Source organism: Nerophis ophidion, linkage group LG27 (assembly GCF_033978795.1).
Source record: "Nerophis ophidion isolate RoL-2023_Sa linkage group LG27, RoL_Noph_v1.0, whole genome shotgun sequence".
NCBI classification, from domain to species: domain Eukaryota; kingdom Metazoa; phylum Chordata; class Actinopteri; order Syngnathiformes; family Syngnathidae; genus Nerophis; species Nerophis ophidion.
This window is the reverse complement of record NC_084637.1, coordinates 1,355,784-1,381,019: the sequence shown is the minus strand read 5'-3', so window position 1 is coordinate 1,381,019 and position 25,236 is coordinate 1,355,784. Positions and strand designations below refer to the sequence as shown.

At 41.3% G+C, this 25,236-nt stretch overlaps 1 protein-coding gene across 5 annotated transcripts in view; it reads left to right on the top strand.

Moving 5' to 3' along the window:
- Positions 1–25,236, top strand: part of LOC133544138 (arf-GAP with GTPase, ANK repeat and PH domain-containing protein 1-like) — an 88,673-nt gene that overhangs the window by 796 nt on the left and 62,641 nt on the right. For 2 of the 5 annotated variants that reach the window (XM_061889218.1, XM_061889220.1), the window contains exon 2: positions 49–284. In XM_061889218.1, coding sequence (XP_061745202.1) covers positions 122–284 — 163 coding nt within the window. In that variant the 5' untranslated portion in view covers positions 49–121. Of the gene's footprint in view, positions 1–48; positions 285–18,307; positions 19,956–25,236 lie in introns of those variants that run through there. The other 3 variants (XM_061889219.1, XM_061889215.1, XM_061889216.1) reach the window with 3 other exon arrangements.

Genomic DNA, 25,236 nt, shown 5'->3' with positions numbered 1-25,236 from the left:
TCCTGCCAGTTGTGATATGTGTTTGTGGTGAACACCCCATGTATTTAGTTCTCCAGGAAACCAAAGAAGGATCCTCTGAGGTTCCGTAGAACAGCTCAGGACCCTTGAAGCAATCCGGGCAATGAACTACCAGCAGCACCTCGCCAACTCGGCCGCCATCCGGGCCGAGATCCAGAGGTTCGAGTCCGTCCACCCTAACATCTACTCCATCTACGAGCTTCTAGAGCGGGTGGAGGAGCCGCTGCTTCAGAACCAGATCAGGGAGCACGTTATCGCTATTGAAGGTAGGAGATCATCAGCCATCAATAATTCCATTAGGTGTCTAAAGCAGTGGTTCTTAACCCGGGTTCGATCAAACCCGAGGGGTTCGGTGAGTTGGCCTCAGGGGTTCGGCGGAGGTCAAGACACACTCCACTCATCGTGTAAATAAAAACTTCTCCCTATTGGCATGTTATGTAAACAGCAACCGCAGAAGTCAGACTGATGTGCAGGTGTGTCATTTGTTGTGAGTTCATGCTCTCTTTTGGTTCTCTTCTTTGAACAAAGTGATGTTCATGCACAGTTAATTTTGTGAAGCAGTAACAAAACATATACCTTTGTCTTGAATTTGAAAAAAACAAACATTTTATTTTTCACTAAGGAATGGCTGGTGAATGTGCACATGAAACTGGTAAGGTTCGATACCTCCGACAAGGTTAACAACCACTGGTCTAAAGTTATTGATGAAGTCAGTGTTTGTATTGATAAACATTCATGCAGCAGTTGTGAACATGCAAAAGATTCATTTTTTTCTGATACAACCTCCACACAAGGTTGGTACGGGTGCTTAAAAACCTTGAAAATGCTTGGATTTTAAAATGCGTTTTTAAGGTTTGATAGATGTTTGTAAATGCTTGGAAATGTTCATCGTATTTCGTGGCAGTCTGACTTAACAGCTTAATTATAAAATGGGATAAAATAAAAAATGAAAGCTACACGCTAGATCTGTTGGCTTTGCACGAGCCCTTACATTAGGTTGTTGTCATGAGTGAAATTGACATTTTGATTGTGCTTGTATTTATATCACATTATGCAGCTAATGTTATTAATTTGACAAACAGTTTGTGCAATTAATTTTGATTGTGCTTGTATTTATATCACAAACTGCATAATGTGATATAATCACACACACAATCAAAATGTCAATTTCATTCATGACAACAACATCATGTAAGGGCTCGTGCAAAGCCAACAGATCAAGCGTGTAGCCTAGAACCCAAGTGGTGCTTGGTTATTGGACTTTAGTGCTCGGCACGGATTGTCCACAACGAACACAATGTTCAAACATAAGGGTGTCCATATGTGCACTTGGCACCAGGACGCCCTCGGCCGCAGTTCCATGATTGATTTTGTAGTTGTGTCATCGGATTTGCAGCCTCATGTTTTGGACACTCAGGTGAAGAGAGGGGCGGAGCTTTCTACCGATACCTGGTGGTGAGCTGCCTCCGATGGTGGGGGAGGATGGCGGACAGACCTGGCAGGCCCAAACGCATTGTGAGGGTCTGCTGGGAACGTCTGGCAGAGTCTCCTGTCAGAGAGAGTTTCAATTCCTACCTCCAGGAGAACTTTGAACACGTCACGAGGGAGGCACTGGTTATTGAGTCCCAATGGACCATGTTCCGCACCTCTATTGTCGAGGCGGCTGATTGGAGCTCTGGCCGCTAGGTGGTTGGTGCCTGTCGTGGTGGTAAACAAGTAAACAACGTTTGCAAACACCAATGACATTGAATAGTCACACTGCTTCATTTTTTATGCCCCATTCAGTTCATGATAATTGCTGCCTCAAAGTTAGGCTTAGCTTTTAGCAGATGTTCCATATTTTTTCCTTCAGAGAGCATTTGGTGAGCTCAAACAACAAGGCTGTGGATTGAATCACACTGTTTTTTGCCTTTTGAAGGCTTCTGGAAAAACTGGAAAATTGATCTTTAAAGTCCTTAAAAAGTGCTTGAATTTGGCCATGGAAAAGGTGTACCAACCCTGTCCACACTCCACGGTTGAGGCAGTTGAGTCGTAAAAGTGTGCAACAACCTCTCCCATTTACCTTCTAGAAACTGAGCATGATCTTTTTTGGTACTTGTTTATTTGAACGGATAAGCGGAAGATGGATGGATGGATGGATGGTTTATTTGAATGGCAATGTGCAGTTACATTAAGAAGATGGCTGCATCAGGTTTAGCACCATCCTCATTTCCATCTGTAATCATTTTATGGTGCATCTAACAGCCACAATTAAAATGGCGCAGGATTGATAATACACAACAATATTGAAGTTACAGAATGATAGGCAATTTAAAATACAAGTACAGTACATAGAGGGTATGTGAGTTGGAAATCAGTCAAGTTACAGTATCTTAGCAACTTCATTTAAAGTGCAAAAAGTATGTAAAGTGCAGCAGTTTTTTTCAAAGTCCACATACAGTGCAGTAGCCATCAGATGGTACCCATAAGGGTATTATTCAATAGCCATATACCCCATTGGTACTACATACGTGAGTTTGCAATGTTACTGTGGGGGCCATCAGACTGCTGCCGCCAGGATATCATCTGATGGTCAACTACCTGGCTGCTGTAAGTCCTTCAAATATAGCATGTACAGTATTTTTTGGAGTATAAGTCGCTACGGAGTATAAGTCGCACCTGCCGAAAATGCATAATAAAGAAGGAAGAAAACATGTATAAGTCGCACTGGAGTATAAGTCGCATTTTTGGGGGAAATTTATTCGATAAAACCCAACACCAAGAATAGACATTTGAAAGGCAATTTAAAATAAATAAAGAATAGTGAACAACAGGCTGAATAAGTGTAGGTTATATGAGGCATAAATAAGCAACTGCTATGTTAAGCTAACATATTATGGTAAGAGTCATTCAAATAACTATAACATATAGAACATGCTATACCTTTACCAAACTATCTCTCACTCCTAATCCATAAATCCCATGAAATCTTATATTTCTAGTCTCTTACGTGAATGAGCTAAATAATATTATTTGATATTTTACGGTAATGTGTTAATAATTTCACACATAAATCGCTCCTGAGTATAAATCGCAACTACGATTTATAGTCCGAAAAATACAGTACTGCTTCATTCATATATATAGCAACATGCCCGATGTCTAATGTGCATCAGATGAAAGCTAGTGTCACTGTGCGGCAGTATTTTCTGTAAATCTCTCTTCCCTACGCCCTAAGAGCTAGAGGTGGGGGAAATAATCAATGTTAAATGCGTCACAATTTGTACATGTTCAGTTATAAAATGTATTTGTAAACATCAATAATTGATGTATTTATTGTAAAGTTGTAAAATGGGGCTACAGTATGTTCCAGTTTTGCACACACTTCCATTCATTTCTTAAAATAAATGGGTTGTACTTGTATAGCGCTTTTCTACCTTCAAGGTACTCAAAGCGCTTTGACACTACTTCCACATTCACACACACATTCACACACTGATGGAGGGAGCTGCCATGCAAGGCGCTAACCAGCACCCATCAGGAGCAAGAGTGAAGTGTCTTGCTCAGGACACAAAGGACGTGACGAGGTTGGTACTAGGTGGGAATTGAACCAGGGACCTTTGGGTAGAACACAGCCACTCTACCGCTGCGCCACGCCGTCCCTAAAAGTGATGGGAATTGATTTAACTGCTTGTTATTACCAATGCACTGTTTTCAAAGTTGCAAGAAATAAACACGTATTTAGTGAAACGTAAATACATGTACAACTGCATCAATATTCATAAATTAAAGCTGCATCAATAATTGGTTTATAATGGAATCGTAGCTCCTGAATTGTAATGGAATCGTGAGGTGCCAAAGAGTCCCACCTCTACAAAGAGCTGTGCTGTACAACAAGTAGACACCCCCGTGGTTTTTGTTTATTGGCTAGCACTGCTCGACAAAACTCAACCAGTCGAAGTTTGTAAGCCCGAGTTCCAAGCCTGCACATGCGTTACAAATCTCATAATCATAATCCCACCTGTAACTGTCATTTTGTCACTTATGTAAATTAGGTTTGTCTCTTTGCTGGTCAAACTCGCTCTCAGCTTGTTTGCACTTAAAAGTGAATGTGAGGATGGATGTTTGGCAAAGATGTATGTTTGGTTTATCAGGAAGTTTTTTGTACTGGATTGAAGGCATCCGTTATGTAATGCCATGGCTGAAATCTCTGCACCTTTTGTTCATAATGCCGCCCCAAGCTCCTCCCCCACACAGATTAGGGACAAGTGCAGACATTCAGTTCCCTCAGTTAAGTGCTTGTATTTTCTGTGCATCATCATCCTGTGGCCTGCAGGCCCCTCTTTCTGCATAAAGCCCCATGAGTACTCAGTGGAAGCTGAGAGGCCGAGTCTTGATGTGATGATTCTAATGGTCTTCAGTCACAGTCATCAGTATTAAATGGCGGCTGTAGCATGTGAGCGATTCCAAAGTAGTGAAACATGTTCCAGATTTGAGAATGAGAGGGTAATTGCTAGATTAATACATTAAATGGAATCTGTCTGGTGCATGCTGGCTATGGACAATTCTGAGGTACCCTAACTTTTGCTCCGGCACATTAACAATTAAATCCTCATGTTTTCATCCTGAAATGTTTTTTTGTAGAAGTGCCTGATTAGTCATTTTGGTGACATGGCAACAAGGCAGATGCAGCTGTCGTCCTATTATAAGTGAGGTCGCGAACCAGCGTGTAGCTAAACCTAGAGGCCAAACAAAACTCAGAGGTCACTCTCTCTTGTTACCATCAGATGGTGAGTTAAAGGGAGCTGGGATTAGTGACACACACTACTTTTCCTCATGCGTTAATCCACCGCCAGACGCTTGTAGCGATGCATGCTTTCCAGGTTTTCACACGTTGGGCACCAACCATCCTGTGGGTGCATGGGAATGAAGGACATACATGCTCCTGCGGGATCTACCATTTTATTAGGGTGGCACCCTTGTCACCCAACGTTATTGAATTGCATTCTAATTGTTGTACAGTGGCAGATTACAGCATAAGTATTTTAAAGATACTGTTCATGTACAAAAGATCTATTCATTTTTATTTTCATTAACCAAACTAAAAAGGCCTATCTTATTCATTTTATTTACACGACAACATGCCATTCCTGTCTTAACTTGGCTACGCATTTACAATATCTCAGTTTGTCTCCACTGTATGCAGAGGGGGTATGGTATGAATAAATTGACCATCTATGCGGTGTGCACCCCAAACGTAAGTTTGAGGTGTGAGATTTGCAACAGTTGCCTAGAGTGTTTGTTGCACGGTAAGCCTGATAAAACATTGATGTTTGTATGATATTGTTTAAGTGAGCATGACAGATAGCATGCTGCTTTAGTAAGTGTGACCACTTGCTAATTTATTTTGAGGAAGTGCACATCAAAGATTGTGTCCTACTTTGTCTAAACTGTGTCGTCTGTGATACCCTGCTGAGCCTCCAGTCTTTGTCTGTCATGCCTTCTGTTCAGTGGAACCACAAACACTGCCTCTTCTCAAATGAGGTCTTGGACCAGACTGGGTCAAAGCTTAACTGAAATCAGTTTTACTCATGCCTCCTTCTGTTGTGTGACAATGAGCTATATTCTGTCCATCTATCTCCATAAGGCTGATGTTGAAATGTTATCCTCCTTTGCTGTGTGATTTTTTCCTTAAAATCTAGTGTGTGTGTGTCTGGTGGAAGCAGACAGTAATAATAATAACACAACATCTCATATTTATGGTGTCCTCAAAGATGTTGGACAATTTGTCAAATGCAGTCCTGTGAATGGAAGGAATGTCTACTGCCTGAGCTCCACTTTGACAACGCTATCAGGGTTCAGTCTGGTGTAAATTACTGCTAATCGGCCCCCAAAATCTTGATAATATATTGTCTCTACTGTATATGCTGGCCCCGAAAGGGAATAAGCGGTAGAAAATGGATGGATGGATGGATGTATATGCCAGTCTTTCCCAACCTTCATGCAGCCAAGGCCCATATTTAGCATTTGAAAGAAAACACCATACAACTCTCCACCCAAACAAACAAAAAAATCTATAGTTGTGGTCAAAAATTTTTATGATAAATTGAAATGGAAATCTTATGTAAAAATATACAACATAAAGTATTAAGAAACACGTCAATAATAAATAAAGCAAAACATGTTGTAGACCAAAAATCACTTCATATTCTCTACTGCTCGCTAGTGTTACATATCTGACTTATTGTGCAGAAATAAGTACAAATGTACACAGCATTCATTAACCAAGTTACAAAAAAAGATCAGTTATAATAATACATGGGCAGCACGGTGTCAAAGGGGTTAGTGCATCTGCCTCACAATACGAAGGTCCTGAGTAGTCATTGGTTCAATTCCGGGCTCGGGATCTTTCTGTGTGGAGTTTGCATTTTCTCCCCGTGACTGCGTGGGTTCCCTCCGGGTACTCCGGCTTCCTCCCACCTCCAAAGATATGCACCTGGGGATAGGCCCCTCCCACCTCCAAAGATATGCACCTGGGGATAGGCCCCTCCCACCTCCAAAGACATGCACCTGGGGATAGGCCCCTACCACCTCCAAAGACATGCACCTGGGGATAGCTTGATTGGCAACACTAAATGGCTCCTAGTGTGTGAATGTTGTCTGTCTATCTGTGTTGGCCCTGTGATGAGGTGGCGACTTGTCCAGGGTGTACACTGCCTTCTGCCCGATTGTAGCTGAAATAGGCACCAGCGCCCCCCGCGACCCCAAAGAGAATAAGCGGTATAAAATGGATGGATGGATGGCTATAGAGAACATACAAACCCTTTATCTATTGAATCAAAAATACTGAAATTCCACAATATAGTGAATTTGCAAAGAGCTAAAATGATACACAAAGCAAAGTATAACCTGCTACCCAAGAATATGCAACAATTCTTCTCAAAAAAGAGGAGAATTGTAATCCGAGGGAAAATTGTAATTTAAAACATTTGTAGGCACGTACAACACTTAAGACCTTCAGTATATCAGTATGTGGAATTAAATGATGGAATGGATGAAGCAAAGCAATCAAAGAATGTACTAATATGATCCACTTCAAGAAACTCTTCAAACTTAAAGTGTTTACTAAGAACCATGATAAACATTTTGAATTTATTTCATCCATCCATCCAATCATTTTCAAAATAATCTTACTCATCTCACCATATGAAATGTAACTTACTTCACCGAGTATTATTTATTTATTTTGATTGTGATTACTTATGGAGGGTATTGTGAATAAATTGAGAACAGGAAGTGAACAAAAGTTTTAGCAACTGTTATGTAAAAGAAAAGGGGAACTATTAAATAAGCTCTGCTTCTTCCTACTCCTTTTCCAACATGTTGATGTGTCATGTTGTAGGTTTGTATGTTCGACATAAACTCAAACTCAACTCAAATCAACTCAAAAAGTGTACATACACTTGTAAAGAACATCATGTCATGGCTGTCTTGAGTTTTCAATCATTTCTTATTTTTTGTGATGTAGTGATTGGAGCACATACTTGATGGCCACAAAAAACATTCATGAAGTTTGCTTCTTTTATGAATTTATTATGGCTCTACTGAAAATGTGAGGGTCAAAAGTATACATACAGCAATGTTCATATTTGCTTACATGTCCCTTGGCAAGTTTACCTGCAATAAGGCGCTTTTGGTAAATACTTTGGGAAGGCTATTGTAAAACATTGATTCTAGCCTGATTTAGCCATTCCTTGACTACTTTTGTTGTGTGTTTGGGGTCATTGTCCTGTTGGAACACCCAACTGCGCCCAAGACCCAACCTCCGGACTGATGGTTTTTAGCTTGTCCTGAAGAATTTGGTGTTAATTCTCCTTTTTCATTGTCCCATTTACTCTCTGTAAAGCATCCGTTCCATTGGCATCAAAACAGGCCCGGAGCATAATACGACTGCCACCATGCTTGGCGGTAGGCCTGGTGTTCCTTGGGATTGAAGGCCTCACCTTTTCTCCATTAAACACATTGCTGGGTATTGTGGCCAAACAGCTCCATTTTTGTTTCATCTGACATCACATGGACAAAGATAAGACCTTCTGGAGGAAAGTTTTCTGAAAGTTCTATATATCTATCCTATCTATCTATCTATCTATCCTATCTATCTATCTATCTATCTATCCTATCCATCTATCTATCTATCTATCTATCTATCTATCTATCTATCTATCTATCTATCTATCTATCTATCTATCTATCTATCTATCTATCTATCTATCTATCTATCTATCTATCTATCTATCTATCTATCTATCTATCTATCTATCTATCTATCTATCTATCTATCTAGATATATAGATATACATACGTATGTGTGTGTATATGTATATACAGTATAAATGTACATGTACATATGTGTATATATGTCTCTTCCCTTACCCCAGTCCTTCTCAGGAAGAACAACATATTTTGCACCCCCAATTAGTCTATAAAATTGTTATAATTACACCTCTGCATTACATTGTCTGTTTATTAACATTAAAAGAAACAACACACCGGTCTTTCCTGGTCTCCCAACGTGGTTCCAGTGAAGCCAAGTGCTGCATATGCTTCATCATATTCTGCTATGGCAAAAAGAACATGTTTCCTTGAGGTCACACACACTCCCCCTGCCATCGCACCACAACCCCCACTATTTGAGAAGGACTGCCTTACACTAATCAGTGGCCTACAAGGGGAAGTGCCGGACACTGACCGAAACAATAGTCAAGGCCAGCCTCACACGGATCACTTGCAGGTATAAAAATAGGTTTCCTGTCCACGGTGTAACAATGCTCTAACATCTTCCTTTGAGCGTGGCAATCAGACTGAGAAACATCCTGCATAAACCACCTCATAAGAGGAGTTGGACAACACATGATACCCCATGTCTTCAATTCATCCATTTCCTACCGCTTGTCCCTGTAATTGCGAAAACATGCACAAGAGTGTCTATTGCAGTAATCCACACGGGAAGTAATTGAGGCTCTTGGTGACAAAATCAATCAGAGATGGGGGAGTCCAGGGTTACTGTATTTCTAAGATGGAAGAAGGTAGAGTTTGTGACAGACTTGATGTGACATTGGAAGGAGAGGAGAAAGAGGAAAGCAAATCAGTTTTACAAAGAAACTAGTATGATACCCAGGATTTCCCCCAGATTGTCAAAATACCTGTAGTTAGGGGCGGGGCCAATATGATGTAATCATAAAGTTTGCATGATCTACGATGATGAAAAATTATATTTTCTTTAAAGAAAAACGTCATTACTACACCTATTACATTTATTTTTTTCATATTATATTGTTTTGCCTTATGTTTCAATTGTTGCTGCTTATTGTACAATTAACTTTGTTGTGAATTGTTCAAGTTTCTCCAAACTCCTCCATTACGTTTAGGGACTTTTTCTTTTTTATAAACGACTGGCAACAAAAATATAGCAATTTTTTTCTGGTGTTATTGGAAACTGTACTTGTGTTTAGAGAACATCTGTTGTTTAATGTTGGCGATGAATTACGAGAGCTTCAGCACACCTCACTGACGTCACAGTAGCTTCATGATGCTGCTTCAACTGTACTTTCTCTCCATAAAATCTGCTGCCCTCCTCTTAATATTTGCACAATGCACATTTTGTAGATTTTATACATATGGATGGATGGATGGAGTTTTGCTTAACAAATATATGTAATATGTTTGGCCCCTGTGCCCTGAGACTGGAAGGTTGTGAGTTTAAACACAGGGTAAGTCATACCAAAGACTACAAAAAATGGGAGCCATTACCTCCTTGCTTGGCACTCAGCATCAAGGTGATTTTTTTCTTTTTTGCTGCTCACTGCTCCCCTCACCTCCCAGGGGGTGAACATGGAGATGGGCAAACTGCAGAGGACACCTTTCACCACACCTAGTGTGTATGTGACAATCATTGGGACTTTTTTTTAACATTACACACAGTTTAAACAGTAACTGTGCTTTTGAACATTTAATTAATATTTAATAATTAAGTGATTCTTTGGTGTACCACTAGATGGAGCCCACCTACCACTAGTCGTTTGCGTACAAGAGTTTGATAGCATAGATTAGAGCAGGGCTTTTCAACTAAAATGTTCTGGGGGCCACATTTCCATAAAGTTAAGGATCAGGGGGACCGGACATTTTCCTTCATTCCTATTCTTGTTTTGTGTATTTCTGATTTGCCTTTGGTCTATTTCTTATGACAAAATAGCAGATGTTGCCGACTCTCAGAAGTTTCAAATTTCAATGCAAGATCTGCCATATATTAAAAGTTGTATTTCTCCAAGTGGGTAGTCGTAAATTAAAACACAAGTGATATTTTTACACCGATTCCAGTTTCTCTATACGACAGGAGAGCTTGGTTGGTTTTTAGGGACCTAATTCAGAAAAGCCAGTCAAAGATCATCTACAGCAGGGGTGTCAAACTCAAATACAGAGTGGGCCAAAATTTAAAACTGAACAAAGCCGCGGGCCAAGGTTGAACAAATTAACCTTGTAATAGGGACCCAGAAAAGTTTTGCATTGAATATTGAACAAGCAAGGCTTCTATAACTTTATAGTGACATGCAAAATCCATTTTCAAATAATAACAATTAAAAAATATCAATGACATATCAAATAAAATGTAAATAAACATTGAATGCCTCTTTTCTACTTGCAGCCTTCTGTGGTAAGTATCAAAATAAACCTGTTCCACAGGCTAATAATACATTTGAAAAAAGAATAACAATAATTAATGAATCAAACATTCAAGCTTTGAAGTAGCAAGAGTAAGTGCATGAATAAAACGTTAATTATTGCTCAGTTTGCTACACTATACTTTAACACTGAATATGGAACAAGCAACGCTTGGGGCAAAATCAACTTTCAAAAAACAAACAAAAAAATTGTATATTAGATATTGTTTAAATAAAAAAATGTATGCCTCTTTTCTATTTGAACACTTCTGAGGTAAATATCAACATTAACTTTGTCCACAGGCTAATAAATTTGAAAATAAAATAACGATGAGGTGGGCGGGGTTGGGGGTGTTGGGTTTGGTGGTAGCGGGGGGTGTATATTGTAGCGTCCCGGAAGAGTTAGTGCTGCAAGGAGTTCTGGGTATTTGTTCTGTTGTGTTTATGTTGTGTTACGGTGCGGATGTTCTCCCGAAATGTGTTTGTCATTCTTGTTTGGTTTGAGTTCACAGTGTGGCGCTTATTTGTAACAGTGTTAATGTTAAAGTTGTTTATACGGCCACCCTCAGTGTGACCTGTATGGCTGTTGACCAAGTGTGCCTTGCATTCACTTACGTGTGCTCACGAGCTGCTTACATTATGTGACTGGGTCGGCACGCTGTTTGTATGAAGGATAAGTGGACGTGACGCCCCCAATATTGTTGACCGGGTGGAAATCGGGAGAAATTCGGGAGAATGGTTGTCCCGGGAGATTTTCGGGAGTGGCACTGAACTTCAGGAGTCTCCTGGGAAAATTGGGAGGGTTGGCAAGTATGAGTATTAGGGGTGAATGCGGTGTTACAGCAGCACCGGCTGTATAGTACCGGCGGGTCCGCTCAATGTTTATTTGATATTGCCTCAAGGGCCAAATGAAATTACACGGTGGGCCAAATTTGGCCCGCAGGCCAGAGTTTGACACCCATGATCTACAGTATATGACCGCCCTCTAGTGTTTTAAAATCCATCCATTTATTTTCTACCGCTTGTGCCTCTGTGTTGTGAGAGAGCTGGAGCCTATCCCAGCTGCAATCGGGCAAGAGGCAAGGTACACCCTGGACAAGTTGCCACCTCATCACAGGGCCAACACAGGTGTAGAACATTTACACACTAGGGACTATTTAGTGTTGCCAATCAACCTATCCCCAGGTGCATGTCTTTGGAGGTGGGAGGGGCCTATCCCCAGGTGCATGTCTTTGGAGGTGGGAGGGGCCTATCCCCAGGTGCATATCTTTGGAGTTAAGGGAAGCATTTACATTTTGAGCCTAAAAGGTGTTGTTGCAACTAGGAACTTGCAACTTTCTAAATCTTTCAAACCAAAAAATATGATGAGGCCGATGACTATTCTAATTTGGTTTAAAAGAATCTATTTTTCCAGGAAAAATAAGTCTGTACTTTTCACACACTAACCTTATTTAACAAATATTAGAGATCGATTGATTATTGGCGCCTATAATTGGCATTTTGACATATATCGGTATTGCTCTCTTTTTTGGTATCTTTTTTTGAAATGTATTTTTAATTACATTTTTTTTTACTATATACACAACTATAATATAACTACATCAGTGGGTACACTACATACACATATAATAACAGTATTTAGTATATTTAAAGAGTAATAGTAAAGTAGATAGTTATTACCACTGCTCAAGCACCAGCCCGTTGGGAAAAGTTCAAAATTAGATTAGAGGTAATTATATTTATATAGCGTTTTTCTCTGGAGACTCAAAGTGCTTTACACTGTGAAAGCCATCATCAACAGATTTAAGCTACAATTAAAGCAGTGTGGGTGGCACTGGGAGCAGGTGGGTAAAGTGTCTTGCCCAAGGACACAGCGGAAGTGACTAGGATGGCGGAAGCGGGGATCAAACCAGGAAACCTCAAGTTGCAGACACAGCCGCTCTATCAACCGAGCCACGCCGACCCAAGTTGCTTTTTTGTTGTTGCTGCATCACGGGCCAAGTCGCCTCTCTATCTTCCTTTTAAAGTGTTGGCCGCTTATACACAAAACATCTGTTCTTCTGCTTGTTTTTTTATTGGAGTTTCATGATGTTTCATGATCCCATCAAATTACAAAGCGACAGCGATGGATGGAAATGAAAATGACAGAAAAGATATACAGTATCTGCCAAAATTGCAAACTTTGTGCAAATATGTTGACACATGGGAGACTTATGATACATGTTCCAGCCGGGCCGCATGGTTTGCAGTAGGTGGTAGAAAGACAGCGGGCAACAGCGTGCAGATAAAAGAGTCTTAATGCTCGAAAATACACAAGAAATCATTGCATCAGGGAAGTGCAGCAAAATTACAGGGAGGCTGAACACGGAAAGCAAAGCCTAACGAGAGCTTACGTGTAAACTAGCCAAGCATAGACACCGGTCCCAAAACAAGGATGTCACAGGAACTAAGCGGTGACAACAATCAATCAATAACCAGCCGGTGAAGACACCCGCACTGAAATGGCTGCATGACAACATGGGGGGCTTTGAAGTACATAATTATTAAGCTGTATATGTCCCTGTTGGTCAGCATGAATCTTTTCTAGAAATTCATTATATGCAGATTTATTCATCTAGTTTATTAATACCATTTAGAATATTTTCTTGATGCTAACAACTAGCACCAATGATGCTATAATGTGGTCAAATGTGTTGCATGAAGCACTTGTCTTTCCTGCACAACAACTACTAAGCTTTTGGTCTCTGTTATAAAAATGGGCAATGAAAATAAGTGAAGTGAAGTGAAGTGAATTATATTTATATAGCGCTTTTCTCTAGTGACTCAAAGCGCTTTTACATAGTGAAACCCAATATCTAAGTTACATTTAAACCAGTGTGGGTGGCACTGGGAGCAGGTGGGTAAAGTGTCTTGCCCAAGGATACAACGGCAGTGACTAGGATGGCGGATGCGGGAATCGAACCTGCAACCCTCGAGTTGCTGGCACGGCCACTCTACCAACCGAGCTATACCGATAGAGTGGATTGGAACAACAATCACAATATTTATTACTAGAACGTAACATGACGTTAGTTTATTTGCACAACCAGGTCTCTTCATAGTTGTATTTAGGCATAGCCACTGCAAACTAATGCGATCTCTTGACCTTTTTTTACGTTTAGTTCTGCTCTCATACACAACTGATATAGTACAGAATAAACTCGATTGCATCACAGAATGTTTCTTAAAAAAATGAAATGTTAAAACATTTTACAAAGTGATCGCTGCAGACACAAGTGGTCCGATTTTACTCCACAACATAATGAAAGTGATTATTTTCTTAGATCTAAGCACTTTCGTTTTTTTCCTGACTTTATTATCTCTATACACGACTTCTTTTGGTACTCTATGAAAGCTCTTTCCTATCTCTCTATTTGAAAGATTGGAGCAGCCAAGAACAGAACAGCAATACGACATTTTCTGATCAAACGCTACACTCAAGCTCTCTTGTTTTCATGCTACGCTCAAGCAGCTTGACGGCCGTGTCAATTACGCCACAAAGAAGAACAATGGATATGATGTCATATGCAACCCAGCTATACACACAGTTTCAATAAAACTAATTTAAGTCCACCTCTCTAGAAATAGGAGAAGTAGTGGGAATTGCTTAAATAGTTGTTGCAAAGTATTGGTCTGAGCCATACGGTTGTTCAATTGTTACAAATACACTGTGCAGCTTCCAACTCATGCTGTCATATTTGTTTCGATGTGCTTCATTCTGTTCATCCTGGCCTTGTTCACTATCTGGGGAGTTGTTCCATTTTTTATAGTTTTCTTAGTATAAAAAAACGCCAGCTTGTTGTAACATTTTCTCAGCACCATTGTCTCTGGACTCTTCTGTTGTTTAAGTATTGCTGTCTGCATAAGCTGAGGATGTTCTATTTGTTGGGAAAAAAAAGTACATTTTTGCATGCACTTTGGAGAAGGTCACCACACCTTTGATCACAGAATCATCACAAACCTGCTTAGGAACTTTTAGCAGGAAGCATCATGAAGGTCATGGTCGCATGCACTGCTGAATGATGCTCAGCAGGTGGCAGCAGTGAGTCAGCTGTGCGGGTGTATTTTCAACCTGAAACTTACTGTACCCCGACTTCTGTGTCTGCAACATATTTTTGTATCTATTGTTGCTCCATATTCAGGGCACACGGTAATATTATGTCCAATAATAAATATCTAATAGACAAAAAAAGTCACACTTCATATTTAGAAGGCAAAATGTGGGTGAATATAGCAGTAATTATAATTATGGTTTTGGCCGCCTAAGACAATCTCAGATCACGCTACATGCTAAATGACAGCTATTATTTAGATTTCATATAACAAGCTGCATCGCAAGCAGGCGCTGTCATTTTATGCAAGGCTTCACGCTGCAATGTCATTGGCATAAAGGCTGCAGTTTCTCCTCACTCCAACGCGTCCAATAGCGTGCCTCGGTGGCCGCACGCAAAATGCAGGTGCACGAAGATTAAAACCGCTTTAATAAGATGAATTGCAAGTGCAGCGTAGGCATTGATTTCTGCGGGGTTCCAACAGTGTGATCCAGTAGAAGTAGGTCACACACGCTGCTGATGTATTTGTAGCTTTTGCAGCTTGTGAAGATGCTGTGCTGGTGTTACTTCCTGCTGTCCATCAACACATCATAGCAGGTCCAACAAACCATCTAGTCGCTTATGTAGCCACATTTCATTTGGATGTTTCACATCATCTTGAGGCCTCCATAGAGAAGCTAACAGATGTGAAATATTTCATTTCCTGGAAAACTGTAGGATTGCAGCGAACATACCAACACACCCATGACATCAGATAACGCCATGGCAACCAGCCTGCATCTGAAACTGGAGTGGGGCAGGGCATGATTCCTTCCTGTGGTACCCACATTGTAAAATGTGAAATTGTGGAGCAGCTATTTCAGTGTTTCCCCTATCATTACACCAGGGAGGCAACCTGCCCTCCCCCCTCTCCCTTTCTGACTGACCCATTTTTACAGTCTACCGGGGACATGTGTGGGGGAAGGGGGATGCCCATCCTGCCGCTGCACTGGCAAATCACTTTGTCGCTATATTATCCCTCTAATGACTGCACTGTACACATAAAGGCTGATCGGTGATCATGTCGACCTGTGACCACATTCACTATGTCTTCCTGTGAGTTCATACCTTTCAACACAGGCTTGCAGATTTAACTTTGATGTAGCATTTCTTCTGACTGTATGCTACAGCAGTTTTCAACCTTTTTTGAGCCAAGACACATGTTTTTTATTGAAAAAATGCGGAGGCAAACCACCAGCAGAAAACATAAAAAAATTTAAACTCAGCAGCTGATACACAAAGTCGTTCTCGCAATTGTTGGATATAACTTGATACCATAAGCCACCACAAATCACTATAGCTCTTGTCTCAGCAGGTGTACTGTCATGACCTGTCACATCACCCTGTGACTTATTTTCACTTTTTTGGTGTTTTCCTGTGTGTAGTGTTTTAGTTCCTGTCTTGCGCTCTTATTTTGGTGGCTTTTCCTGTTCTGTTTCATGTCTTCCTTCGAGTGTTATTCCTTGCATCTGCTTTGTTTTAGCAATCAAGACTATCTAAGTTGTGCGGACGTTATTCTTCTTTGTGGGGACAATGTTGATTGTCATGTCATGTTCAGATGTACTTTGTGGATACCGTCTTTGTTCCACTTTAAGTCCTTGCTGTCGTCCAGCATTCAGTTTTTGTTGACTTTGTAACCAATTCAGTTTTAGTTCCGTTCTGCATAGCCTTCCCTAAGCTTCAATGCCTTTTCTCAGAGGCACTCACCTTTTGTTTATTTGTGGTTTAAGCATTAGATACCTTTTTACCTGCACACTGCCTCCCGCTGTCGTCTGCCTATTGGGATCACGACAAAGCATCGTCGTCTTACACACGTGTTCCGGACATCTACAAAGCAATGAGCTACCTTACCATGAATTGATAAACGTGGACCCTGACTTAAACAAGTTGAAAAACTTATTCAGGTGTTACCATCTAGTGGTCAATTGTACGGAATATGTACTGAACTGTGCAATCTACTAATAAAAGTATCAATCAATCAACAAAAAAAACCTGCTGCCACCTACTGACATGGAAGAGTATTACATCACGGTTACTTTTCAACAACAGTTGAGTTATTTGCGGATTATAGTTCTTTCTTTCTTTCTTTTGTTTATTTGGAACATGAACACACTTCCAGCATAATAATACATCACACAATTTCATATCATTTCACTTTACATCACGTCCCAAAAGGAGTAGGACGAAGCAAAGCATATTTAATCCTACTCTTTTCCCACTTCAGAGTGTTTACAAATATTTACATTCATTTACTGACTATTAAGTCAGTCATTATTAACATACTGAGATGAAAAATATCTTATTTTTCAAAAAAGTTGAAAGTATTTCTCATATTTCTTCTTCTTTGTACTTTGTAGGCACTATTCATTTGAACAACCTCTCAGTACAATGTTTAACTTCCTCACTAGGTATAAAAAGACAAGTGTTACAGTAATTATTGTAGTAGGAGGGACAACGAGACAATGGTTCCACATTGACAAAACATCAAACCATATTTAGGTATTCACGGAGGCAATGGGGAAGACCCAGGACACGTTGGGAAGACTATGTCCCCCAGCTGGCCCGGGAACACCTCGGGATCCCCCGGCAAGAGCTGGATGAAGTGGCTGGGGAGAGGGAAGTCTGGGCTTCTCTGCTTAGGCTGCTGCCCCCGCGACCCAACCTCGGATAAGTGGAAGAAGATGGATGTAACTTACACGTTTTGTGTAATTACAACAATAATAAAACATTATAAAATACATTATTTCCAAGACATAATTGACCCTGTTATAATGGGCATTGAGGAGGAGAGCGAGGCTGAAGGAGAAAGTGACTTCTCTTCATTAAACCCAGCAACAACGCAGGATGTCTCCTTGTGGTCAGAAGTAGTGCACACTTCAGCAAGCTTCATGTTGCCATCACAAGATAGTTGTGGCCAGACACAGCTGCTGCTGCTGCTGCTGCTGCTGCTACAGCTGCTGCTGCTGCTGCTGCTACAGCTGCTGCTGCTGCTACAGCTGCTGCTACAGCTGCTGCTGCTGCTGCTGCTGCTGCTACAGCTGCTGCTGCTGCTGCAGCTGCTGCTGCTACAGCTGCTGCTGCTACAGCTGCTGCTGCTGCTGCTACAGCTGCTGCTGCTGCAGCTGCTGCTGCTACAGCTGCTGCTGCTGCAGCTGCTGCTGCTACAGCTGCTGCTGCTACAGCTGCTGCTACAGCTGCTGCTGCTACAGCTGCTGCTGCTACAGCTGCTGCTGCTACAGCTGCTGCTACAGCTGCTGCTACAGCTGCTGCTGCTACAGCTGCTGCTACAGCTGCTGCTGCTACAGCTGCTGCTGCATGGCCTTTGGAGGCGTGGCAGAGGAACTTGACTGACAGCAGGGAGAGCCAACAGGCCCCGCCTCCTTTAGCAGAAAAGAAAACCTGTGATGGAGCTTGTTGACGTTTCACAGAGAACTTCTTTAGCTGGAAAGAAGAACGGTTAAAAGCGCGCCTCAAGCATCATGAAGTAATAATTGTGTTTAGACGAGTCTACATTTATACATTTGAAAAGGTTGCATTGTTGTCGTCATCTTCCGAGCATGCGCAGTCGGCCGTGAAGCATGCGCACCATCTTTTCTCTGCCGCTGAAGCATGTTTGGTGCGTGCGCGCGCACCTTGCTCCACTGTCTCGCGCGTGGGGTCCAGAGCTCCGAGAGCCGCGATCCACGACGTCCTCCACTTGGAACTGTCGTCGTGGAAACAGCTGGCGGGAAAAGACTCCCGTCCCACCGGCCGTCAGCGCGTCTCGTGAAGCTCACGCGCGCGTGTGTTTTTTTTTTTTTTTTTGTAACTTTTTCGGCCAGAGACTGCTTGGCCAGCTGCATCGCGAGGGGATGAAGGCGAAGTGCATTTCCTGTCAGCTTGCATGCTTGTTGCACATCTGGATGAAGGGAAGTGGTCATGTTGCTAATTGAGGGCTTTAATATTCCCACTTTTAATGCTGCCTGCGAGGTCCACGCCATTCACGTGGGGTCTCTCTGGGGAAGATGTTTTTCTTGATCTTTTTTTAAAGTAACTTAAACTATGTTTTTTCTGGATGGGAATTGTTCTCAAGGAATGGAGCGAGGAATGCCTCAGAAGAAGATAGTGTACTGCATATCCCTCACGCTAGTGAAGAAAGAGACGTTGGAGGACGGCGGCGACGTATTGGATTCTCAGCTGGTAAAAATCCCCAAGCTGGGGGCCTTCCGGCGGGAAGCCTCACTGGAAGCCCAGCGCAGCGTATTTCTGGAAGAAGTGCAGGAAGCGGAGGTCGAGTCAGATGACTTGTCAGCACAGAGCTCCATGAGGAACTTCAGGACATTCAGCACAGGCCAGCTGGAGTTGAGGAGGCTTAAATTCTCTCGCAAGCAACAGAGGTGTCAGGAATCACAGTCATCTGACAAACCTGAGGAACACATTTGCACCAAGACAAACTCTGCTAGGAATGTAGTGAGTAGCAGCGTGATGAAGATGAAGACACTTTTCAAGTCAAAGAGTTTGGAAAAGAGGAGTCCTGAGTCGCTAGACCATGGTAAGCTGACGCCAGCCTTCAATGGGCTCACAACCACATGCTCACCTCAGCTGGAGCCTGGCCTGCTGCGACGCAGCTTCAGCTTCCGACACTGGACGAGCAGTGATTTGCTGCGTCTGCACGCGCTCACAAAGGACAAACACCACAGCAGTTCTGGCTCTATCGGCCATGATGCTGCATCTAAAGGGCAGAAGGTCACACAAGTTGACGCTGAGCTCCGGAAACCTGCCAACCGCCCTCATGCTGGCACGAGACAGAAAAGCCAGACGTTGGAGGTCGGTGCAATCCTTAACAAGACAGACTCCATGTCTGAGCTCAGCTGTGTTAAGAATCGCACGCTGGACAACAGCGACTTGCAGCTTCTGGCTGCACAGAGGGATGGCAGTGCGCTACTACGGAACGGAGAAGAGCGTTCGGGTGAGAGGCGGCTCCTGCGGTTCTTCAGTGGCATCTTCTCCCGCAGGGACGATACCTCTACCCTCATACCAGCAGGAAGCCCGAGCAAAATCAGATCTCTGCGCCAGAGGATATTGCCTTTGCAGTCCAGCACAGAAAACGTGAACGGAGGAAGCCCAGTTGGTAAAGAAGCATCTTTGTGTGTGTATGTGCTTTGGGAGGTCAGTGTGTGTTTAGGACAGCAGGGTGTTGTTTGGTTGACAAGCAGACGCTCCTGTTTGTGTTTCGCTACTTGCAGATGCATTTATTTCAAGTGCAAACAGCAGGCAGGCCAGGTTAAAGAAGATCCATTTTAACACTCGTTTATCGCCGCCAATTGGTTCCGGACTTTATCGTAGTAAACAAATGTTTGCCACGTAGGAGTATTATTCATAAAGAAAATCTTTTCTTAGAGTATTAAACATAATGGTCACTGTTTTCTAAATGTATTTGTTTTTAGTTTAAAGAGCCCTCTAAACATGAAGTGACAGCCATATAACACTCGGTTCACCCAACTGTAGGGCTCTATGACTTCCACATGAACACAATCACACATGGAATCACAGAATTGCCCAATAAAAACAATCTACTGTCAAACACAAAATATCCTGGAAAATAATACAAATAAATTGCTATCATCATGAAGAGAAGGCGTGGGAAATCATATGTCTAGGAATGCTCATTTGTCCCCGAAACATTTAGACAATTCCATATGCTGATGATATTGTTGATGAAGATGAAGTGCTTCTTTAATCAACAGACTTCATCTCCACTTTATCCAGACAGCTGCTGATTCCAGCTAACAGTCTTATTGTGCTTGATGATTTATTGACCTACAAATGATTGCAGATAAATGATATTATTGCTATGATTTTTATGACACCAAATGTACTATTGATGTAATTATAATACATAATAATAATGCATGTTTATCATTTCGGTTGCAATAAACTTGTATTTTTTGTAAATGTTTTCATTGTAGTGGGAATGAAAACTTTTAAATCTTCATATAATTAAAACAAAACCAATAAAGATAAAATATACTTTGTTAATTAAATCGCAACCAAAAGCAATATAGAATGTTAGGGAGAGGGTGGAGGGGCTGCAAATGTACACAACCAAAACATAAAATAAAGTGTTGACGAACAAAGATGCACTTGAATATTGAACATGTAGGCAGAGGTAGAGTGTACATTACTTTAAGGGGAACTGCACTTCTTTTTTAATTTTGCCTATCGTTCACAATCATAATGAGAGACATGACGACAGATGTTATTTGTTTATTTCTAAATATTAAATAAATGCGATTAAAGTCTGCTTACAATGGAGCCTATGGGAGCTTTGGAATTCCGCCTACAGGTCCCTTAAAGACATTCAAACAGCACCATTGAGGTTTTATCTTCATGATGTAAGTATGTTTGTTATGTTGTAATAGACACATTTATTATAACATTTAATATCCACATATTTTAATCATCTTAAGCATAATTTCAAAAACGCTTCACACTGATTTTTTCTCTTTCTTCGTTACTGATTATTACTCACTGCAGATTTTATGAGAGCCAACAAACATAACAATACAACACCTACCGTGCAAGGGGTGAAAAATGTCTCATCCTCACAAGGAAACGTTGGTCCGCGGGGGGACCAAGCCTCTTTCCTTGTTCTGGCGATTTGCGGGTCCTAAATGAATGTCAGAGTGTACCAATTTCGCGGAATACCTACTCAGACCTATTCTGTCCAGGTGAGATGCATGATTTATGATCTACAATAAACTTACAGAGAGCAAGGAAGCGAGGAAGCAGCAGACCACTCCATGATGTAAACATAGGGCCACACAGTAGTGGTCACGGCACTGCTCAAAATAGTTTGTCTGCGTTAGTGCGCATAATAACAATATCACTATTACTTTGATCATATTCAAGTGACACAATGTAAATAGAGTATTCTTAGCGGTTTTTGAATGGTTATTTATTAGATTTTATGGGCGAAATAGTGGAACTCCCATTGGCTGCGCTGTAAGAGGACTATTGTTTACGTTTATTTAATAATTTAGAATGCATTAAAAAAATCCCTCCCTTGTCATGTCTTTCATAATGTCAGTGGACGATAGGCGACATTACAAAAGAAGTGCAGTTTCCCTTTTTACTGACAATCTAGTTAGGACCTTTTTAAACAAAAGTACAGAGTAACATTATAAACGCCACAGTTTAAGCAGATGTATTTAAGATCAAATGCAAGAAAAACTTAAGTCTGGCAGATTACAAGTGAGAAATACCAACTTGACATGACTGTCAAATATTTGCAGCACTTTTAAAAATGCTAGTTTTATCACAGTATTACAAACCCCATTTCCATATGAGTTGGGAAATTGTGTTAGATGTAATTATAAACTGAATGCAAAGATTTGCTAATCTTTTTCAACTCATATTCAGTTGAATGCACTACAAAGACAAGATATTTGATGTTTAAACTCATAAACTTAATTTTTTTTGGGCAAATAATAATTTACTTAGAATTTAATGGCTGCAACACATGCCAAAGTAATTGGGAAAGGGCATGTTCACCACTGTGTTACATCACCTTTTCTTTTAACAACACTCAATAAATGTTTGGGAACTGAGGAAACTAATTGTTGGAGCTTTGAAAGTGGAATTCTTTCCCATTCTTGTTTTATGTAGAACTTCAGTCGTTCAACAGTCTGGGGTCTCCGCTCGATGGGAGACAGGTCTGGACTGCAGGCGGGCCAGGAAAGTACCCGCACTCTTTTTTTACGAAGCCACGCTGTTGTAACACGTGCTGAATGTGGTTTGGCATTGTCTTGCTGAAATAAGCAGGGGCGTCCATGACAAAGACAGAGTTTAGATGGGAGAATATGTTGTTCCAAAACCTGTATGTACCTTTCAGCATTAATGGTGCCTTCACAGATGTGTAAGTTACCCATGCCTTGGGCACTAATGCACCCCCATACCATCACACATGCTGGCCTTTGAACTTTGCGTCGATAACAGTCTGGATGGTTTCGCTTCGCCTTTGGTCCGGATGACATGATGTCGAATATTTCTCCCAAAAATTTGCAATGTGGACTCGTCAGACCACAGAACACTTTTCCACTTTGCATCAGTCGTTGTGGTTTGTGCAGCCCTTCGAGACCCTTGTGATTTAGGGCCATATAAATAAACATTGATTGATTGATTGATTGATTGATTGATCAGTCCATCTTAGATGATCTCGGGCCCAAAGAAAATGGTGGCGTTTCTGGATGTTGTTGATAAATGGCTTTCACGTTGCATAGTAGAGCTTCAACTTGCACTTACAGATGTAGCAACAAACTGTATTTAGTGACAGTAGTTTTTTTAAGTGTTCCTGAGCCCATGTGGTGATATCCTTTGGAGATTGATGTCGGTTTTTGATACAGTGCCGTCTGAGGGATGGAAGGTCACGGTCATTCAATGTTGGTTTCCGGCCATGCCGCTTACGTGGAGTGATTTCTCCAGATTCTCTGAACCTTTTGATGATATTATGGAGCGTAGATGTTGAAATCCCTAAATTTCTTGCAATGTCACTTTGAGAAAGGTTGTTCTTAAACTGTTTGACTATTTGCTCACGCAGTTGTGGACAAAGGGGTGTACCTCGCCCCATCCTTTCTTGTGAAAGACGGAGCATTTTTTGGGAAGCTGTTTTTATAGCCAATCATGGCACCCACCTGTTCCCAATTAGCCTGCACACCTGTGGGATGTTCCAAATAAGTGTTTGATGAGCATTCCTCAACTTTATCTGTATTTATTGCCACCTTTCCCAACTTCTTTGTCAGGTGTTGCTGGCATCAAATTCTGGAGTTAATGATTATTTGCACAAAAATAAAGTTTATGAGTTTGAACATCAAATATGTTGTCTTTGTAGCATATTCAACTGAATATGGCTTGAAAAGGATTTGCAAATCATTGTATTCTGTTTATATTTACATCTAACACAATTTTCCAACTCATTTGGAAACGGGGTTTGTAAATGGCAGCGTGTGTTTGGTGATGTATTGAACTGCACTTTCTTTGAGCACACACTATGTTGTTTACACTGACCTGGCTTGTTCACCAAACCAAAGTGAGTGTGGACTGTGGCCTGGTTATGTTTCAGGTTGGTTGCATTGGTGCACATTTGGCTCTCTGTCTACTTGGTGTTGATAGGCTCATCTTGTTGCAAGGGTGTAAACTGAAATATTCTCACTCTGGCATTTGGTTTGGTGATCATTTTGTCTATGTTAGCTAATCAGTTGTGATGCTAGCGGGCCATCAGACCCGCCTTGCCGCACTAAGAGTTAATAAGACTTGATGATGAGAAGAGAATTCACCCCCTTCTTTTCATTTTGCTGTGGCACTAAGGTGCATCACTGCTGTAGTGCTGCAAGCACACCGCTGGGTGATGTTACTGCTGTGTGTTGCAAATACAGAGTTAAAGTTGTCATTGTGCAAGCTAAACTGTCGTCTTTTCCACGAGTCAAGTATTGATGGACAGCAAAGCTCCAAACATTCCACAGTGCTGCCGTTCAGCAGTCGTTACGCATCTCACATGGCAGGACCAAGTTTATTTACTTTTGCTCCTCCGTAAGGACAAAATAAACTGTTTGGGGTTGAGTTTACGACTGCTCCCTTTTTCACATGATAACGCACACATTTGCGAGATCTCTTAGAAATCTGCACCACTTTGCTGCATGGCGGAGCTGCAACAATGCGCATCAGAACGGTGGTGGGGATTGGTGCAGATGTTCAATGGCAGCAACGTTCAGCAGCTGTTACACATCCGGGGTGGAAGCTAACCATTATGCTCGGTAGAGTCTGGAGACACTTTACCATCCAGTGGCAACATTTCTGATGTTGCCGATGTCCTGGCAAACCCTGGCACCCCCTGGTCGCCTGCGTATAAATCCAGACACTGCGAAAAGTATAATTGTGCATTGACGGGCTCTTTCACACGAGTTTAATTGTTCCACTAAACAACTACAGTATTTTTCGGACTATAAGTCGCACTTGCGACTTGTACTCAGGAGCGACTTATGTGTGAAATTATTAACACATTACCGTAAAATATCAAATAATATTATTTAGCTCATTCACGTAAGAGACTAGACGTATAAGATTTCATGGGATTTATGGATTAGGAGTGAGAGATAGTTTGGTAAAGGTATAGCATGTTCTATATGTTATAGTTATTTGAATGACTCTTACCATAATATGTTAGCTTGACATAGCAGTTAGTTATTTATGCCTCATATAACCTACACTTATTCAGCCTGTTGTTCACTATTCTTTATTTATTTTAAATTGCCTTTCAAATGTCTATTCTTGGTGTTGGGTTTTATCAAATACATTTCCCCCAAAAATGCAACTTATATATGTTTTTTTCCTTCTTTATTATGCATTTTCAGCAG